This window comes from Microcaecilia unicolor, chromosome 2 (genome assembly GCF_901765095.1).
Source record: "Microcaecilia unicolor chromosome 2, aMicUni1.1, whole genome shotgun sequence".
In the NCBI taxonomy this organism is placed as follows: Eukaryota; Metazoa; Chordata; class Amphibia; order Gymnophiona; family Siphonopidae; genus Microcaecilia; species Microcaecilia unicolor.
The window spans coordinates 123911160-123928223 of NC_044032.1; the positions used below are offsets into that span (position 1 = coordinate 123911160).

The 17064-nt window shown below is 47.2% G+C and overlaps 1 protein-coding gene across 1 annotated transcript in view; it reads left to right on the forward strand.

The window, feature by feature from the left end:
• The window catches only part of FAM169A (family with sequence similarity 169 member A), a 288635-nt gene extending 271883 nt beyond the window's left edge, over nucleotides 1-16752 (forward strand). Inside the window, exon 15 of the mRNA XM_030193277.1 lies at nucleotides 13997-16752. Within this exon, the coding sequence (XP_030049137.1) occupies nucleotides 13997-14548 (552 nt within the window). The 3' untranslated portion in view covers nucleotides 14549-16752. The remainder of the gene's footprint in view (nucleotides 1-13996) is intronic.
• Nucleotides 16753-17064: the final 312 nt, after the last annotated feature.

The following is a 17064-nucleotide window of genomic DNA, read 5'->3' on the forward strand; positions in this document are numbered from 1 at the left end:
CTTAAAATAAATTTAAAATTGCAATTTGTAAAATCCTGTACAGTAAAATAAGCAATTCCTAATTCAGAACACTTAATTACAAAATAAGGGTTTTTATTGTTTTGTATTACTAACAGTCATCTGAAATGCATTCCCTACTCTGACTATAAGCATACTAAACAGCATAATTCTGAGCAGTCTATCAAAACCCTAACCTCCCTGTAGGAAGCCCGGTTGGATTGACCCTTGTTGGAGATTTCAGCCTGCAAAAGTTTGTTGAAGGAGAAAAGCAAAACTTCCTTTTGGTTAACCAGCACAGTGGCGAAGTGGAGACAGGCATCTATCAGTAGTGTTTGGGGAGAGGCGGTGGAATTCCTGAATACAGCTTAGATTTTACTGGAATAGGTAGTCTCTTCAGTTGCAGTAATTGGTTTACTATCTGGGCACAGCTAGAGCTGTTTATCCAGTGTTTATCAAGACAGATAAGGTATCTTGTAATTTACCTGTCCAAAAGTGATTCCTTCATTGTGGCAGAGAACCAGATATTTACATATTTATATTACAACTTACAGGATAATTGCATAATCTGGTTTTGCTGACTGATGATTTTCTTTCTCAGTAACAATTAAAATGTTTATTTAGCATAAAACTTGTAGAAGACCACAGAGCTACCAGTGTACCAAGCCAGCAGTCAGTATTTCTGTAGTTTTTCAGTGTGGTGCTATTGTAGCATTAGTCATACCATCCAGGGTTACATCATATCTAGCTATTCTTTCTGTGAGATATCATATCTGTAGAAAAAAAAGAACATTTTAATCTAGGTAAATTTATTTAAAACGAGAACGTCAAATAATAGAGGATAATTTCCAAAGCATTTCTGTGTGTACAAATGGTGCTTTATCCAAAGACATATCAACCAATATTTCACTCAACATAGCATCAACAGCTAGAGAGCTTGGAGGTGGAGATTGGTTTGTTCAGCCCTTCCCACCAAAAAGGTATTCTTCTGTCCAAGGAAATAGACATTTAATGCATGGCTGATACATGGGTAAATTTACTTCCATATCATCAAGCTGATCAATCCATAGACTGGTGGGTTGTGTCCATCTACCAGCAGGTGGAGATAGAGAGCAAACTTTTGCCTCCCTATATGTGGTCATGTGCTGCCGGAAACTCCCCAGTATGTTCTCTATCTCAGCAGGTGGTGGTCACACACAGCAGCAGCTCTGGCTAGGCCTCCAAGCCTAATCCTTAGGTTTTGTTGAGGCCTGGGGTTGAGGGCTCTTTTGAGCAAGTGCAAACCTGGTGGTGCCAGGTCCCTCCTTTTCTCCCCCCTCCCGCTGGCTCCGTTAAAAAAAAAAAAAAATTTTAAACGTCCTTAAAGGCGTTTATTTCGACGTTTATTTAAACGTTCATTGCAGCTACTCACTGGGACACCAGTTCGTTACAGCTCGGAGCGGCAAGCAGGTAATTTTACCTTTTTATAGCGGGCAGGGGGTTCCCCGATTCTTCTCCTCGTGGCATATGGCGTCGGAGGGCGAGAGCGCAAAGGGTCGCTCCCCGGATCGCTGGAGCGCTTCTAAAGGGGATGCGGGGGTTTTACAGCCTGATTCGCCCTTGATGGGTGACAGTTTAGTGACCGATGAATGTCCCGGTCCTTCCTCCGGCGTGGCGGTTTTTCCCGCCATAAACGCCCATCCCCCGCTCCTCGCCTCCGCCATCTTGGCCGGCCACGCGGCTCGGACGGCTTCTTCGTGGGCCGCCCTTGAGGTTGGAGACATTAATGCCATGAACGCCCTTAATTTGGGCGACGGCACAAAAGCGGCTAAAGTTAAGCGCCGTTCTTCCCGCGCGGCTCCTTTGCGGAGTGTCGCGCCGGACGCCATTTTGGATGCGCAGCATGTCTCTCCCCCGCTCTTGCGAGCGCCGGTTGAGGGTGCGTCTAGGGCTGTGGCCCAGGCTGCGGAAGTGCACAGTCTGGGGGGTTTCTCCCCCGAGTTTGTTTTGCTGCTGCATCAGGCCTTCCTCATGCAAAACGCTGCCCCTGCTCCCTCGTCTGGTAAAGAGGTTGAGGTGCCCAGAGGTAAACGCCCTCGGGTTGATTCCCAGGCCTTGGAGGACTTTGTCTCCTCCGATGTAGATGAGGGCAGCGTGTCTGAGGTCTCCCAACGGTCCTTTGCGGATTCCTTGGAGGAGATAGATCCCCGCTCGGATGGAGCGGATGATCCCTCTGCAGCGCGGCTTTTTAGCCCAGAGGATTTGCCCAACCTGTTGTTACAGGCCATGGACACTTTGAAGATTTCCTCTCCGGAGGACGTCTCTCCCTCAGCCCCTGTTGGCTCTGCCATTATGCTGAGGATGTAGCGCCCGCCTAGAACCTTCCACGTGCATGATGCCATGCACACCTTAATTTCGGCTCAATGGGATGTCCCGGAAGCGAGCCTCAAAGTGGCTAGGGCTATGTCCCGCCTCTATCCTTTGCCTGAAAGTGAACGTGAGGCCTATCTGTGGCCTACCGTGGATTCTTTAATCACTGCGGTGACTAAGAAAACGGCTTTGCCGGTGGAAGGTGGCACGGCCCTAAAGGACGCCCAAGACAGAAGATTGGAGGCGGCCTTAAGGTCGTCCTTTGAGGCGACTGCTTTAAGTTTGCAGGCCTCGGTTTGCGGTTCCTATGTGGCCAGGGCGTGCCTGACTATGGTGCAGCGGGCTTCCCCCTCGGATCATTCCTTGAGGGCTGATTGGCCGGCCCTGGAATCGGGCTTAGCCTATTTGGCAGACTTGCTGTATGATGTCTTGAGAGCCTCAGCTAAAGGCATGGCTCAGACAGTCTCTGCGCGGTGGTGGCTTTGGCTGAAACATTGGTCTGCTGACCACGCCTCTAAATCCCGCCTGGCTAGATTGCCTTTTAAAGGCAAGCTGCTCTTTGGGGTCGAGCTGGACAAAATCGTGACCGATCTCGGCACGTTTAAGGGCAAGAAATTACCAGAGGTCAGGGCTCGGGCTAGTACTCGTCCTGGTACCTTCAGAGGACGGTTGCAGGAAGCCCGTCGGTACCGCCCGGGCAAGTCGGGCTCCTCTGCCCCTTCTTCCTTCAAGAGGAATTTCTCCCCCAAGCAGCATTCCTTTCGCAGAGACCGCCGTCCCGGAGGTGCTCCCTCCGGTCCTCCCCCAGGGTCTCGTACCCAATGACGGGGCCTTGGTCCACGCCCCAGTGCAGATTGGAGGACGGCTGTCCTCGTTTCTGGGCGAGTGGACCACAATAACTTCAGACGCGTGGGTGCTGGAAGTCATCAGAGACGGCTACAAGCTAGAGTTCTGCCGACCCTTAAAAGACGGGTTCGTACTCTCTCCCTGCAAGTCTCCGGTCAAGCTGTGGCAGTGCAGCAGACCTTGGACAATCTGATCCGCCTGGGCGCGGTCGTTCCGGTGCCAGAAAGTCAGCTTGGCAAGGAACGTTACTCCATTTACTTTGTGGTACCAAAGAAAGGAGGTTCTGTCCGGCCTATCCTCGACCTCAAAGGGGTCAATCGGGCCTTGAAAGTGCGGCACTTTCGCATGGAGACTCTCCGCTCTGTTATAGCGGCAGTGAAGGCAGGAGAGTTCCTGGCATCCTTGGGCATCAAGGAAGCGTACCTGCATATTCCCATCTGGCCTCCTCATCAACGCTTTCTGCGTTTTGCAGTCCTGGGACGACACTTCCAGTTCAGAGCCCTCCCATTCGGGTTGGCTACTGCTCCGCGGACCTTTTCCAAAGTAATGGTGGTCATCGCGGCCTTCCTACGAAAGGAAGGGGTACAAGTCCATCCTTATCTGGACGACTGGTTGATCCGAGCCCCCTCTTATGCAGAGTGCGGCAAGCTGTGAACCGGGTAGTTGCTCTTTTGAGCTCCCTGGGATGGATCATCAACTGGGAGAAGAGCCAGCTGCGCCCGACTCAGTCCCTGGAGTACCTGGGAGTTCGATTCGACACCCAAGTGGGCAGAGTGTTCCTGCCAGACAATCGAATTGTCAAACTTCAGGCTCAAGTGGACCAGTTCCTAGTAGCCTCTCCTCCTCGGGCTTGGGACTATGTGCAGCTGTTGGGCTCTATGACGGCCATGATGGAAGTAGTGCCCTGGGCCAGGGCTCATATGAGACCACTTCAACAATCTTTGCTGCGGCGCTGGACTCCGATGTCGGAGGATTATGCTGTGCGCCTTCCCTTGGACCCAGCAGTGCGCAAGGCGCTGAGCTGGTGGATGCAGACAGACAAGTTGTCTGCGGGAATGCCTCTGGTGACCCCAGAGTGGATTGTCGTCACGACGGACGCCTCTTTGTCGGGCTGGGGAGCCCACTGCTTGGGAAGGACAGCGCAGGGGCTCTGGTCTCCTGCAGAGGCAAAGTGGTCTATCAACCTCCTGGAACTCAGAGCCATTCGGTTGGCGCTTTTGGAGTTCATCCCGGTACTGGTGTTGAAGCCTGTACGGGTCCTGTTAGACAATGCCATGGCTGTGGTCTATGTCAACCGCCAGGGAGGTACCAAGAGCGCCCCTCTAGCCAAGGAGGCTATGAATCTTTGCCAGTGGGCGGAAGCGAACCTGGAGCAGCTTTCAGCGGCCCACATTGCCGGAGTCATGAATGTCAAGGCGGTCTTTCTCAGTCGCCATACCTTGGAGCCCGGAGACTGGCAAATATCTGCTCAGGCGTTCTTGGACATCACGAAGCGCTGGGGCCAGCCGAGCCTAGTTTAGATGGCGTCATCGGCCAATTGCCAAGTGCCGCGCTTTTTCAGCAGAGGACGGGACCCTCGATCCCTGGGAGTAGATGCTCTTCTCCAACAGTGGCCGACACAAGAGCTCCTCTATGTGTTCCCGCCCTGGCCCATGTTGGGCAGGGTGCTAGACCGGGTGGTAAAGCATCCCGGCAGGGTAATCCGGGTGGGTCCGGATTGGCCCAGACGTCCCTGGTATGCGGACTTGATGAGGCTCTCAGTCGACGATCCTCTGCGGCTGTCAGTGGAGCAGGGCCTGTTACATCAGGGTCCCGTGGTGATGGAGGATCCCTCCCCCTTTGGTCTTACGGCCTGGCTATTGAGCGGCAGCGTCTGAGGAAGAAGGGCTTCTCAGACAAGGTCATCGCCACTATGCTAAGAGCGAGGAAGCGCTCTACTTCTACTGCTTACGCCAGGGTTTGGCGTATCTTTGCAGCGTGGTGTGAAGCAGGCTCACTTTCTCCCTTCACTGCTCCAATTTATTCAGTGTTGGCGTTCCTGCAAGAAGGTCTGGAGAAAGGCCTGTCGCTCAGTTCCCTTAAAGTCCAGGTAGCGGTTCTGGCTTGCTTCAGGGGCCGCCTGAAGGGTGCTTCCCTGGCTTCGCAGCCAGATGTGGTGCTCTTTCTCAAGGGAGTTAATCACCTGCGCCCTCCTCTGCACTCAGTGGTGCCTGCGTGGAATCTCAACCTGGTGCTAAGAGCGTTGCAGAAGCCGCCTTTTGAACCCTTGTTAAGGGCATCTCTGAAAGACCTGACGTGGAAAGCAGTCTTTTTGGTGGCTATCACTTCAACCAGAAGAGTTTCCGAGCTCCAGGCGCTCTCATGTCGAGAGCCTTTTCTGCAGTTCACTGAGGCAGGAGTGACTATTCGCACAGTGCCTTCCTTTCTGCCCAAGATTGTTTCTCGCTTCCATGTGAATCAGCAGCTCTGTCTCCCTTCCTTTCGTAGGGAGGACTACCCAGAGGAGTACTCTGCTCTTAAATATCTGGATGTGAGGCGAGTCATCATCAGATACTTGGAAGTGACCAATGATTTCCGGAAATCGGATCATCTGTTTGTCCTGTTTGCAGGTCCTCGTAAGGGTCTGCAGGCTGCTAAGCCTACAGTGGCAAGATGGGTCAAGGAAGCCATTGCAGCGGCTTATGTGGCCGCAAGGAAGGTGCCGCCTATCCAGCGGAAGGCTCACTCCACAAGAGCTCAGGCGGCCTCGATGGCAGAGGCCGGTTCCGTCTCCTTGGAAGAGATATGCAAGATGGCAACTTGGGCTTCGGCCCATACATTCTCCAAGCATTACCGCTTGACTGTGGCTGCTCGGGCGGAGGCCCGGTTTGGAGCTTCAGTGTTGCGGTCAGGGATTTCAATGTCCCGCCCTGGGTGAGTACTGCTTCGGTACATCCCACCAGTCTATGGATTGATCAGCTTGATGATATGGAAGGTAAAATTATGTATAATCATACCTGATAATTTTCTTTCCATTAATCATAGCTGATCAATCCATAGCCCCTCCCAGATATCTGTACTGTTTTTATTCTGGTTGCATTTCAGGTTCAAGCTTAGTCTTCAGTTACTTCAGAAAGACTTCGTGTTCAAGTTTTTTCACTTGGATTCTTCAAGAGTTGAGACGAGTTTGTGTTACAGTGAGCTGCTGCATTCCTCTCCCCCCCGTTTTACGGGGCTGGATTGAGACATAAATTCTGCCGGCACTCCCTCCCGCTTCGTGCGGCTGTAGGGCAGCTTTGTACCCCTCCCGCTTCGGCGGTGTTAGGGTCAGTCAGCTCCTCCCGCGGTTGCGGTTGCAGGATAAGCCAGATCCCCCCGCATCGGCGGGTGTGGTGTCCCTCCCCCGCTCCGCGGGGATGAGCTGGACGGATTCCCCTCCCCCACTTGTGTGGGGATGAGCTGGGTTAATTCCCCTCCCCCGTTTCGGCGGTGGTGAGCTGGGCAGAGTGTCCCTTCGTGGGTGTAATTCTCTAAGTGCTGAGTCCTGCGGATGGAGCTTTGATATCGACATACTGAGGAGTTTCCGGCAGCACATGACCACATATAGGGAGGCAAAAGTTTGCTCTCTATCTCCACCTGCTGGTAGATGGACACAACCCACCAGTCTATGGATTGATCAGCTATGATTAATGGAAAGAAAATTATCAGGTATGATTATACATAATTTTACCATACATACATTCAAAAAGTATACTTGGACTGTGCAGATGTGTTCCTATGGGTGGGGTTTCTAAATACATGCATAAGTTTGAAAATTCAACTGTATGCATGTAAATTTGCACTGAAAATTTGTACATGTCAAGAACAAGTGTAAATGTAAGTGCATAAATGCCCTGGGATTTTATTTATTTATTTATTTATTTGTAGCATTTGTATCCCACATTTTCCCACCTATTTGCAGGCTCAATGTGGCTTACATTATGCCGTGATGGCGATCGCCATTTCCGGGTACAGAATTTCAAATGGTAATACATTTAGTTGTATACATACATGGTAAAGAGGAATACATTGTGGTATTGCATACAAATGATTTTGCATCAGGGTGCATACATACATGGTACAGAGGAATGCATTATGGCATTGCATTGAGGTTTCTAAGTGAAAAAATGAGTTGTAGCATAAGTTAGGTCATTGACTATAAAGATGTCATCTTCAGTTTAGGAAATAGATTGGTAGTGCGTATTGTGTAGCTTTCTTTAATAGCAGTGAGGTTAAACAGTCCAGTGACAAGAGTTCGGTTTTGTGTAGTTCGTGTAAAGTCTATTTACTTTGTATATAAGATGGAACATTATGGTAAGCCTTCTTGAACAGGTTCGTTTTCAGTAGCCTACGGAAGATTGTTAGGTCATGTATTGATTTTATGGCCTTTGGTAATGCGTTCCATAGTTGCGTGCATACGTAGGAGAAGCTGGCTGCGTATGTGGATTTATATTTCAGTCCTTTGCAACTGGGGTAATGGATAATTTTCAAGGTAGAGGAAATTTTTTATTTTGAAAATTCACCATCACACACACAAGGAAAAGTATTTGCATACCTCGGTCTGTGCATTTAGTGAAGATACTTACCTGTAGCAGGCTATATATTCTCACAATTGGGTAATGTGACGCTGTGTTGCCCGGTCCAGAACATACATCAAGTTTTTCACAGAGCTCTTTTGGAGCGCAAGACATGCTCCAGTGTGCAAACACGAGTGCTTTCCTGTCCGCTGCACGAATGTGGGACCAACAGTACAATACTATAGCATAGAAGACAACTCCAAGGGGAGGTGGGAGGGTATGTGAGAACATATAGTCTGCTGTCCTCTGAGAATACCTGCTACAGGTAAGTATCTTCGCTTTCTCTGAGGACAAGCAGGCTAATATTCTCACAATTGAGGAATCCCTAACTACCAGGCTCACTAGGAATAACAACCAATGACAACTTGCATCTCGCAATGGCAAAGTCAGAACATAGGGAAACTGGTAAGCAAATCGTCAGAAGTGAAGCCTGGAAAAAAAATAAAAAGGGTGGATGCAGTCGATTTCTAGAATCCAAAGAAAAAGTGCATTGCTATTTCATCAGATCTATGATGGGAATGCTGCCGCAGGCTACCCAGAGCAGGAATGAGATGTAAATGTGTGGAATGAAGAGAACACAGATTCAATTATAAAGGGACCGACTTTGCTATGAATACATGTGCAAGGGAGAAAGCTCCGTCACTGCACATTTCATCATTTAGACACTGTCACACATTTGACCCCTGACACAGGCGCTGTGTGCCGAAACACGACCCATGTCGGGTCATTTATAGAAGATTGATGTTCTACAATTAAAGGAACTGTTTTCCTATTTTGAAGGCTGTTGGTGCTGACTTTGTTCTGTGCTTTGGATCCTCTCTGTGCTGCTGTATGAAGAGAACACAACAGCCCAACCAAGCTTCCTAATAGAAGCAAACAATATAGTCATGGCATTGACACAGCATGTCTGAAAAGGATTATCCTGGGTAGCCTGGCCTGGGCAGAATGAAAAGAAAAATTAAGGAGGTAGCTAAACAGACATTTAGCAATCCTCGATGGCAAGCCACCTCCTGTAGGAAGGAAGGTAACTGGAGGCTAAAGAGAAAATCTGTGGGGCTGAGGCCACATCAAAGATAGGCCAGTGTCTGCTTGCAGTTAAATGAGTGGTGTACGTGCTTGCCTTTCATGAGACTGCGTGAAGGATGGAGGCAAGAGAAGCAACTAATGTAGATGTAGATCGAACCCTGATACAACTTGAGGTAGGAACCTAGGGTACATGCAGAGAAACCACTCCATTGTGATGAAAGATGAAACTGCTGACAGGGCCAGAGGTCATAGTCCTGACAAGCCTATGAAACAGCCATCAGAGACAAATAGGTTGAGGTCAAGAATTCCCCTCAACAGGAAAAGGAAGCACTTAAGAAACGGGGATACCGATGCTGAGGTTTCAGAAGCCTTTGTACAAAGATGAGAGAACTGAGGAAACTGAGACAAATCTCCACCAAGTTGATGTAGACTAAACTCATAAAGATGTAGAAATTATGCCTACCAGACAGGAAAACCTATTCCATTGGACAGAGATAACACTTCTCAAGGGGAACTTTCTGAAAAGCCAGAAAGACTGTGGAGATACTTTCAGAAAAAATGCCAGGAAACTAATGCGAAACCTCGATCATCCCCAGACCATGTGGGCCAGAGACCAGAGGATGGGATGCAGAAGAGACTTGCACTCCCTATTATGTGGGATGAGGGTTGGAGAATACTCATAGCCCACGGCGCCTAGGAAGAGAATTCCAGAACAAGAGGATTTTAAATCTGCAGAGGCCATGAAGGATGCATCAGTGTGTTAGCGCTTCAGTACTACCTGCTCAACCACAGAGCCTGCCCCAACAGGGAGATGAGAAGAGACGAATAGAGAAAATTGTTCTCCCAAGGAAGGAGAAATGTAAGTGACGGTAGTCTGTTCCAGACCTGGACATGGAACAAAATGGAAAGACAGGGTTGTGTACTTGTTACTTGAGTAAACATGAGAGATATCGCAAGGATTTCCAGAAAAGGGAGAACCTGGAAGGAGCATCTCTAGGATGAGACACAGCAATATGACGTAGTACAGTCAAATGGCCAGACTGTTAGAATTACTGATCCAAAAAGTGGCTTGAAGGATCAACCAACCACCCTCTGTCACATTTGTACGGTCCCTTGACACAGATGGTGAAACCAGAGCAAAGACCATGGGAACGAGTAGAGAGTAGCTGAATAGTTGCAATCATTGTGAGTGTGTCAGGTCGTCCAGAGTGCCAGAAACAGTTGTCTCCGGACTGACGGAACAGTTAGAGTGGGGAAGCCTACAAGGGAGCTTCGCACTGTAGGTGAGCGGTAGGTACCATAGGAAGATGCGGTCGAGGACCCAGAAGAACAGTCCTAGGGACTAATGGGTAAGACTCGTTCACTAACAGAAAGCAAACGAACCATGGGGACATGTGCAGGACTTCTTCCAGGGTCCCCATGGTCCAATACCACGAAGAAGCTAGAGTCCACCAGGAGATCCCATGTGAAAGAGGTCATGGGTGTTGTATGGGTGGTGAAGGCCATGTAATCAACAACCTGAACAGTTGTGAAGGTGGGAGTCGCTGACGGGCCCAGTGCCCTATTGGCAAGAGCGACCAGAGTATCCATATCCCATAGGGGAAGAAACGCCCCAGTTAGACAAGGATCTAGCAGGAGCCCAATGATGTTGAAGTGGGAGACAAGAAGGAGATTGAGCTGGGGATAGTGAAAGACAAATCTTTCTAAGTCAGCACACAAAAAGAGCTCCTGAGCACCGGTCATCGACATAGTCTGCATGAACCCAGATGGGCAAAGAAATGAACTCTCAGGCAACGCAGAGGAGCTGTGAAGAATACAAGACACATGATGAAGTTCCCAGGATTGGACACAAAGCCAAAAGGCAGTACGAGGTACAGGAGGTAAAAAAAATTGTCAAAATGAAAGACTGCTCATGGATAAATACTCAGTCAGTGTAGAGAGGAGAGCCAATGACTGTCCAGAATCATGGGGAGTAGATTCTTAGGTAAAGAAACTATCCTAAACTGTTCTTCGCTGAGAATGTAGCAAAAGAGTCAAAGATGCAGAATGGGAAAGTATTCTCCTTGCATACATAGGCACAATGGAGAACAAGGAATAGAATTGCAGCTGTTGTCCCCTGGTGATATGAACTCGAGCTGAAGGGCTCTCAGAAGGGCAGAGAGATATTCCAGAAGGAACTTCTCATACTGAGAACTGATTTGAGCTGCTCCCGGCTCAAATCAGCCTGGACAGCTCTCCAGATGCAGCACCGTACCATCCAAAGGGAAATTGCTGTAGTACCAGTTGGTGCCCCTTCGCCTTCCTGGTTGCACGGAGGCCACAGTTATTCCCGTGAGCGTTAATCCAACTCCCCTGGAGGGAGGAGGAAGTAGAGCCCAGGAAAACCAGGAGAGTTCTGAAACTGGTGCATGGAAGCTATATCTGTGTGAGGGAGTGGGCCACAGAAGGACCTCCGTACGTCTGATGAGAAACTCATGGAAGAGCTGATGGACTAGGACTAGTTCAGATCTCCTAGGAGGAGACTTGTAGCCCAGGAACTCAAAAAGGAAAAAAGCAATCCTCCAACTCCAAAGGTAGTGAAAAGACATTCATCATGACCCCAAAAGGAAAGACATGCTCGTCAATGGAGACAACGTTCGAGCCCGTGGAGGGAGGATGGGTACAGATAGCATTCTAAAGGACTCCTTCTCCAAGAAGTGCTGGGAATGCGCATCTGACCCCCATATGCTCCTCACCAGTGCTAACCAGGAACCTGTCATGGGTGGGCTGAGCCAGAATCCTCCTCGCCCGAGAAGAGGCGGAATCCCGAAAGGGCATCGAGGATAGGGCTCCAGACTCGAGTTGCATTAAAACTGCTTTTAGCGGAGTCAACCAACGCAGGCAACAGTCAACCCCATTGCCGCATGTGACACCGGTGGCGGAGGCCATACTAAAGGGTGAGGACCATGCGGGTCCGATACAAAAGGCATGGCAGGCACAAGCACCCTTAACACCGATGTGGATCGAGGCTCTGAAGAGGTGTACCATCAGTGCAGATGCTGTGGAAGAGAGTGGAGCAGATACAAACAGTGTGGCAGGCGCAATTACCTTTGACATTGATGTCCCGAGATCGATGTGTTGGGTGCAAACACCGTCAGCGCTAATGCTCTGGAAGACAGTGGGGCCAATAAAACCTCTTGAAAAAAGCGAAACAGTTTGGAACAGCAGTGTAGAAACGAACTGCTGAAGCAGCGACCATACAGGCTTAGTAGAGAAGCATGGCTAGCACAAGCTCCGTTGACGCCAGTGCAGTCCGAAGGCGGCCAGACTTCAAGGAGCAGGGTCCTGGTGCTCAAAGACTCCTGCAGCGGTAGTAATTGGAAGGTCTCCTGGTACAGAGACACCTCACCAATGTTGCATTGCCTCGGAGGCACTGAAGGAGACCAACGCCAATCCTCGAAGCTCCTAGGGCCAAAGATCTTCGGTACTGATGTTGATCCTCTACACCAACAATCCTCGGTATCTACAGTCCTCAATATTGTCGCAATGCTCCATTCTGACTTTCTTCGTCACCGACGGCAGTGCACGGTATCCACATCGAGTTCTGGGCACCAACAAGGACAGTGAAGCCTCATGCCCCAAGCTGGTGCCGAAAACTGTCAGGACCAGGGACTTGCATAGCACCCAACGACAAGGCAGGTGCCGATGTAACCGCCGACATTGAAGCCAACACCATAGACAGCGATGACAATGCTGACATTGAGGCCTCGGACGGCGCCAAAGAGTTCCCTGTGAGCCACTTTGACTAACTGGATTCTGGCTTGAATTTGAATTGTGAAAATATTAGCATGCTTATCCTCGGAGAACTATAATTACCCCAATAACAGTTAAAGTACTGAAAGTATGTTTTATTTTGGGGGATTTTCTTTGGCTCTGCCGTTTCCTTCTGCGTCTTTGGGCTTTCATCTTGATCCGATCTGGTCTTTACTGGACTTTGACTCCAGGAAGCTTCATTCACAACTAACTGGGAATCTTTGCCTCTTTTTATATCCCCTCCCAATTACTGCAGCAACAATCCTCAACCAGGCACTAGGATGCTCTCCAAATCCGTGCATTACCAACCACTAGCCCCCTCATTCTATAATGGGGTGCTTAAATATATAGAATAGTAGCATTTACAAGTGGGAATATGCACTTACATGCTTCAGTTTTAGCAGAGCACTGAACACTAGTCTATAAGTTAAGCAAGGGGGCATTCACAGGGGAGAGGCAGGGCGGGTTTAACATTTACATGTGTAACTTATAGAATACTGTAAGTTACATGCATAAGGGCTGCATTTAGGCGCATCCTCTAGTACCAGCCATAGACCTTAATGTAGGCGCACCTAAATGTAGGCGCATTGAGACTGACTTACACGTATTCTATAAAAATGCATGTACATATCCTTAGAATAGGCTTGCAGTTCACCTAACGTGAGTGCCTAAATTCTGACATCCAGTTAGAACTGCCCCCTAGGTGTCATTGTTGCACAATGATTGGTTGTCCCCCACCCATCAGTAAATACTGTCTCCACAGCATCCCTGTTCTGGGATGATCTAGGGGAGCAGAAGACCTGATTTGAAAATCCAGGCCAGGCCCTACAGTTGGCAGCACACAGCATTTCCACTGAGCCACAAGGCCGGCCCGTTCCTTCATTTCTTACAGAATATTTTAAATTGGTAGTGTACTCCAGGTTACTGAATTCAGAAACGTTTTGCAAAATGGAATGTAGGGGCTGAGCAGATGAATCACTTGGAAGCCCTTTTACTAAAGCTAAGCACTTGCTAAATGCTAAGAAGCCCATAGGTATGTAATGGGCTTCTTAGCATTTAGTGCACTCTAATGTCTATTAGCACAAGCTGAGCTTTAGTAAAAGGGCCTCTTGATTTGCAAATGGAAGCAGTAAACCTGCTCAATGCTTGCTTTGTTTTGAAACTTCACTGTAAGTTATATCTAATACTACTTTCTCAACTTAACAGCTTTTATTTTATGTTGTTCCTGTATTTTCTGGAAGCATCTAGTGGCATTGTTCTGACCTAACAGCAAATTTTTATTTTTTATTTGTTTTTGTAAGGAAAGTTGTTGAGAAGCTGTTGGAAATGTTGATTTTCAGTGTCTGGTTTCTTTATGTGAACACGTAACAATTTGACACTTTTCCCCCCAGGTTATAAATCCAGCAGATACAGAAATTCTGACAGATGTTGACATCAGTGTAGGAGAGCAAGCAACCGAAGAGAAAAACCCAAGTGTGGCAGAGCAGAAAACACCTGACAGTCCAGATGCTTTTGCTGCTGTGCCAAATGAAGAGTCTTCGGATAATGGTCTATCAAACTTGATGGAAGCTGAAACAGAAGAACGTACTGTTCCCATTAACGTGTCACCCAACATGGCTGCCTCAGCAGAGCAAGGAGAAGAGGCCGCACATGAGGCACTGCAGGCTTCCATTGCTCTTGGTCGAGGTGCTTTGGCTGTGGTAGAACTCGAGGACGTATCAGCCCTTCAGCACAGAGAGGGACAAAAGAGGCAATTGGAAGACCAACCAGAAGAGTCCATCTTGGAGAAGGAGCAGTTCATGCATGGGTCCGGGGAAAAAGTTACAGAAAGCAGCTCTGAAGAAATAGAGGCTGAAGTGCCAGTACAGGACAGAAGGGGTTTCCGCAGAAAGGCCAAGACATACAAAGGAACTGCCAAGAAAAGGAGCAAAGTGCAAGCTTAAAGCTGGGAGTGATACCTCTTGATGTTAAACCACCTGGTATTTGTAATAAAAGTTGTGGAATTTTTTAAAAGCTATTAAGAGTTGAGGACACAAGATCCTGATGTTTGTATTGTTGACTTTCCACACTCTCTGGGTAAAGTTGTTGACACAAGATGTGATGCTTTCTGTTCAGGCTTCTTTTGTCTTTCCTTTTAATAATTCTGCTTTACCAACAGTGAGATTTTTTTTTTTTTAAACAAGGAGACTGTGTGAAATGTGTCCGCTTGGATGTCACTCAATTTCACAACCATAAGTTAGTAAACATGCAGATTCTCCAAATCTTAATGAATGTGTCTCCAAGCTTATGTTCTTTCTTTTCTTTTTTTTCTCATGGGTTGGAAGATTGTCTTGTACAAGTAAACAGCCACATTCTCTCTGCTTTCCTTTCAAAATTGTTCATACAGCCCTGCGTAGTACACACAATGGAAGCATTGCAGTTCCCTGAAAAACCACAGTAAGTCCTTAGTTTTCCAGATAAAGGTTTAAAAAATGTATTTGGAATATATAATTCAGAGCATGGGAAAGAGAATACGCCATTCCAAAATCTGGGTAGCATATGAGGAAAAAAAAATCATTTTAGAGATCAGAATGAACATGTATAGTTTTGGTACTGTTTCTGTGCATTTTTGCCCTAGGAGGATATCATGTAGCAATATCAACAGTTTCCCTTTTCTCAGTATTTGGTACATGAGGTAAGCTTTGTGGCCTATTAAGATGTCTTAGTTCAGAGAAGTCAATTAGTTTTTGTAAGCAGAGTTGAGCTGGCTAAGAAAGGCATATGTCATCTTTGTGTTGTCTCAGAGCTAGAGGAGCTGGCATTAAAACCCAGAAGGGACTGATAGTGTAATGTGTGTTAAGTGGGTCCAGCCTAGACATTCCGTAAAGGTGATGCACTCAGGACCGGGAGAGAAGATGAGTGCCACTGCTGCCATGACTGTCTTTGCTGGCCAATCAATGACCTTGACAGAGGTGTCTTCCAGCATTTGGGATGGCAGGGGGTCTCTTGAGCTGCTTGGGCATACCACCTGAGGAGTGAGCACAAGGGAAACACAAAAAAGGATAAGTGTCATCAGAAGCCCTCCTTGACTGTTCTTCTGAACTTTTTATTCTGTTCGATAAGTCATCTCCCTTATGGTTCAGTCAGTGTGGTAAATAAGTCAAGTAGAGACAAACTGATTAACAAGATACAGGAACATTTTTCAGACTATATTAGTGCAGAGCCTGTACGCATTTTGTTTTTTGAATGCAAATTATTTAAATCAAAAACAACTAAGTGAGGAATTTGCATCATTCACTCAAAAATATGGAATATCATAGGTCATGTAGCAATGAGCAGAGCTCCAGATAGTTTTATTAGGCATACAAACTTAACAGTAACAAAATTTTAGTTTTCCTAGTTTTTATTCCTGCTCTCTTTCCCTGATTCTTACCCTCCCACCCTATAGTCAGAATCCTCTCCCTTCCCCTTACAGTGACCTTCCTTACAGTAAATCTATAAACCCAGACACATATTGTATCTTCTCCATGACTGGACTAAAACATCTTCCCCCCTACTCCCTTCCCAGTTTGTGCACAATTTATCTGCAGGGTTTGCACTGGGTTTCAAAAGGAAATTGTGCATGTGATTTCACTTTGAAAGCTATCATGAGTATAGAGTACATATTGTCTTGTGCACCTGCTTTTTTGTACAGCAGGCAGAACTTTAACCTACAATGTACACTTCTGTAAACCAAGATGTTCTAACTTAATGTACTTTTTCCTTCTCCAAATTAAACATGCCCTCCCTCGGGGACATCTCTGTCAGTGCGGCTGAATATGTATGTGGTGTGGTCTACAGTGTGTAAACTTTTAGCCTAATTGATGGTGAGATGTTTTCAGAGACAATGTATACGGGTAAAATACTTTGAACCTGCTTGAAATGAGGGGATGGACAGCCTGTCTGAACCTAGCTCTGGGATTTATTTTTTAGTTTTTTATTTAAAGATCTTTGCAATTGATTTCTGGTTAGCGACTCATATTAAAACAAAACACTAGAAGTCATTGAAAATAGTGGTGTACATTTAGTGAAACATTTAGGTTGTTATGTTATTATATGTTTTATGACCACTATTGTTAGTGCTTTGCTGCTTAAAACAAATTCATGTGGCAATCAAGAATTTTTACGTTTACCTCAGTTTTGAAGTATTTACTTCTGTCTAAAAAGTATTAAAAGTATTAATAAATGGTTCACTTTTATAACTTCAGTACATGTTTTAAATTCTGATTGTACAGTTAATTTGAATAGGATAGATATGCGTGTAGCTTTCTGTTTTTAATTGACTCCTTGAGGAGGGAAGGGATTTGATATACCGCCTTTCTGAGGTTAAAGTCAAATCCATTGCCCCAGGTACTTATTTTGTGCCTTGGGCAAAGGAGGGTTAAGTGATTTGTCCAGAGTCACCTAGTTCACCTGGTTCTCAGACCGCTACACTAACCAC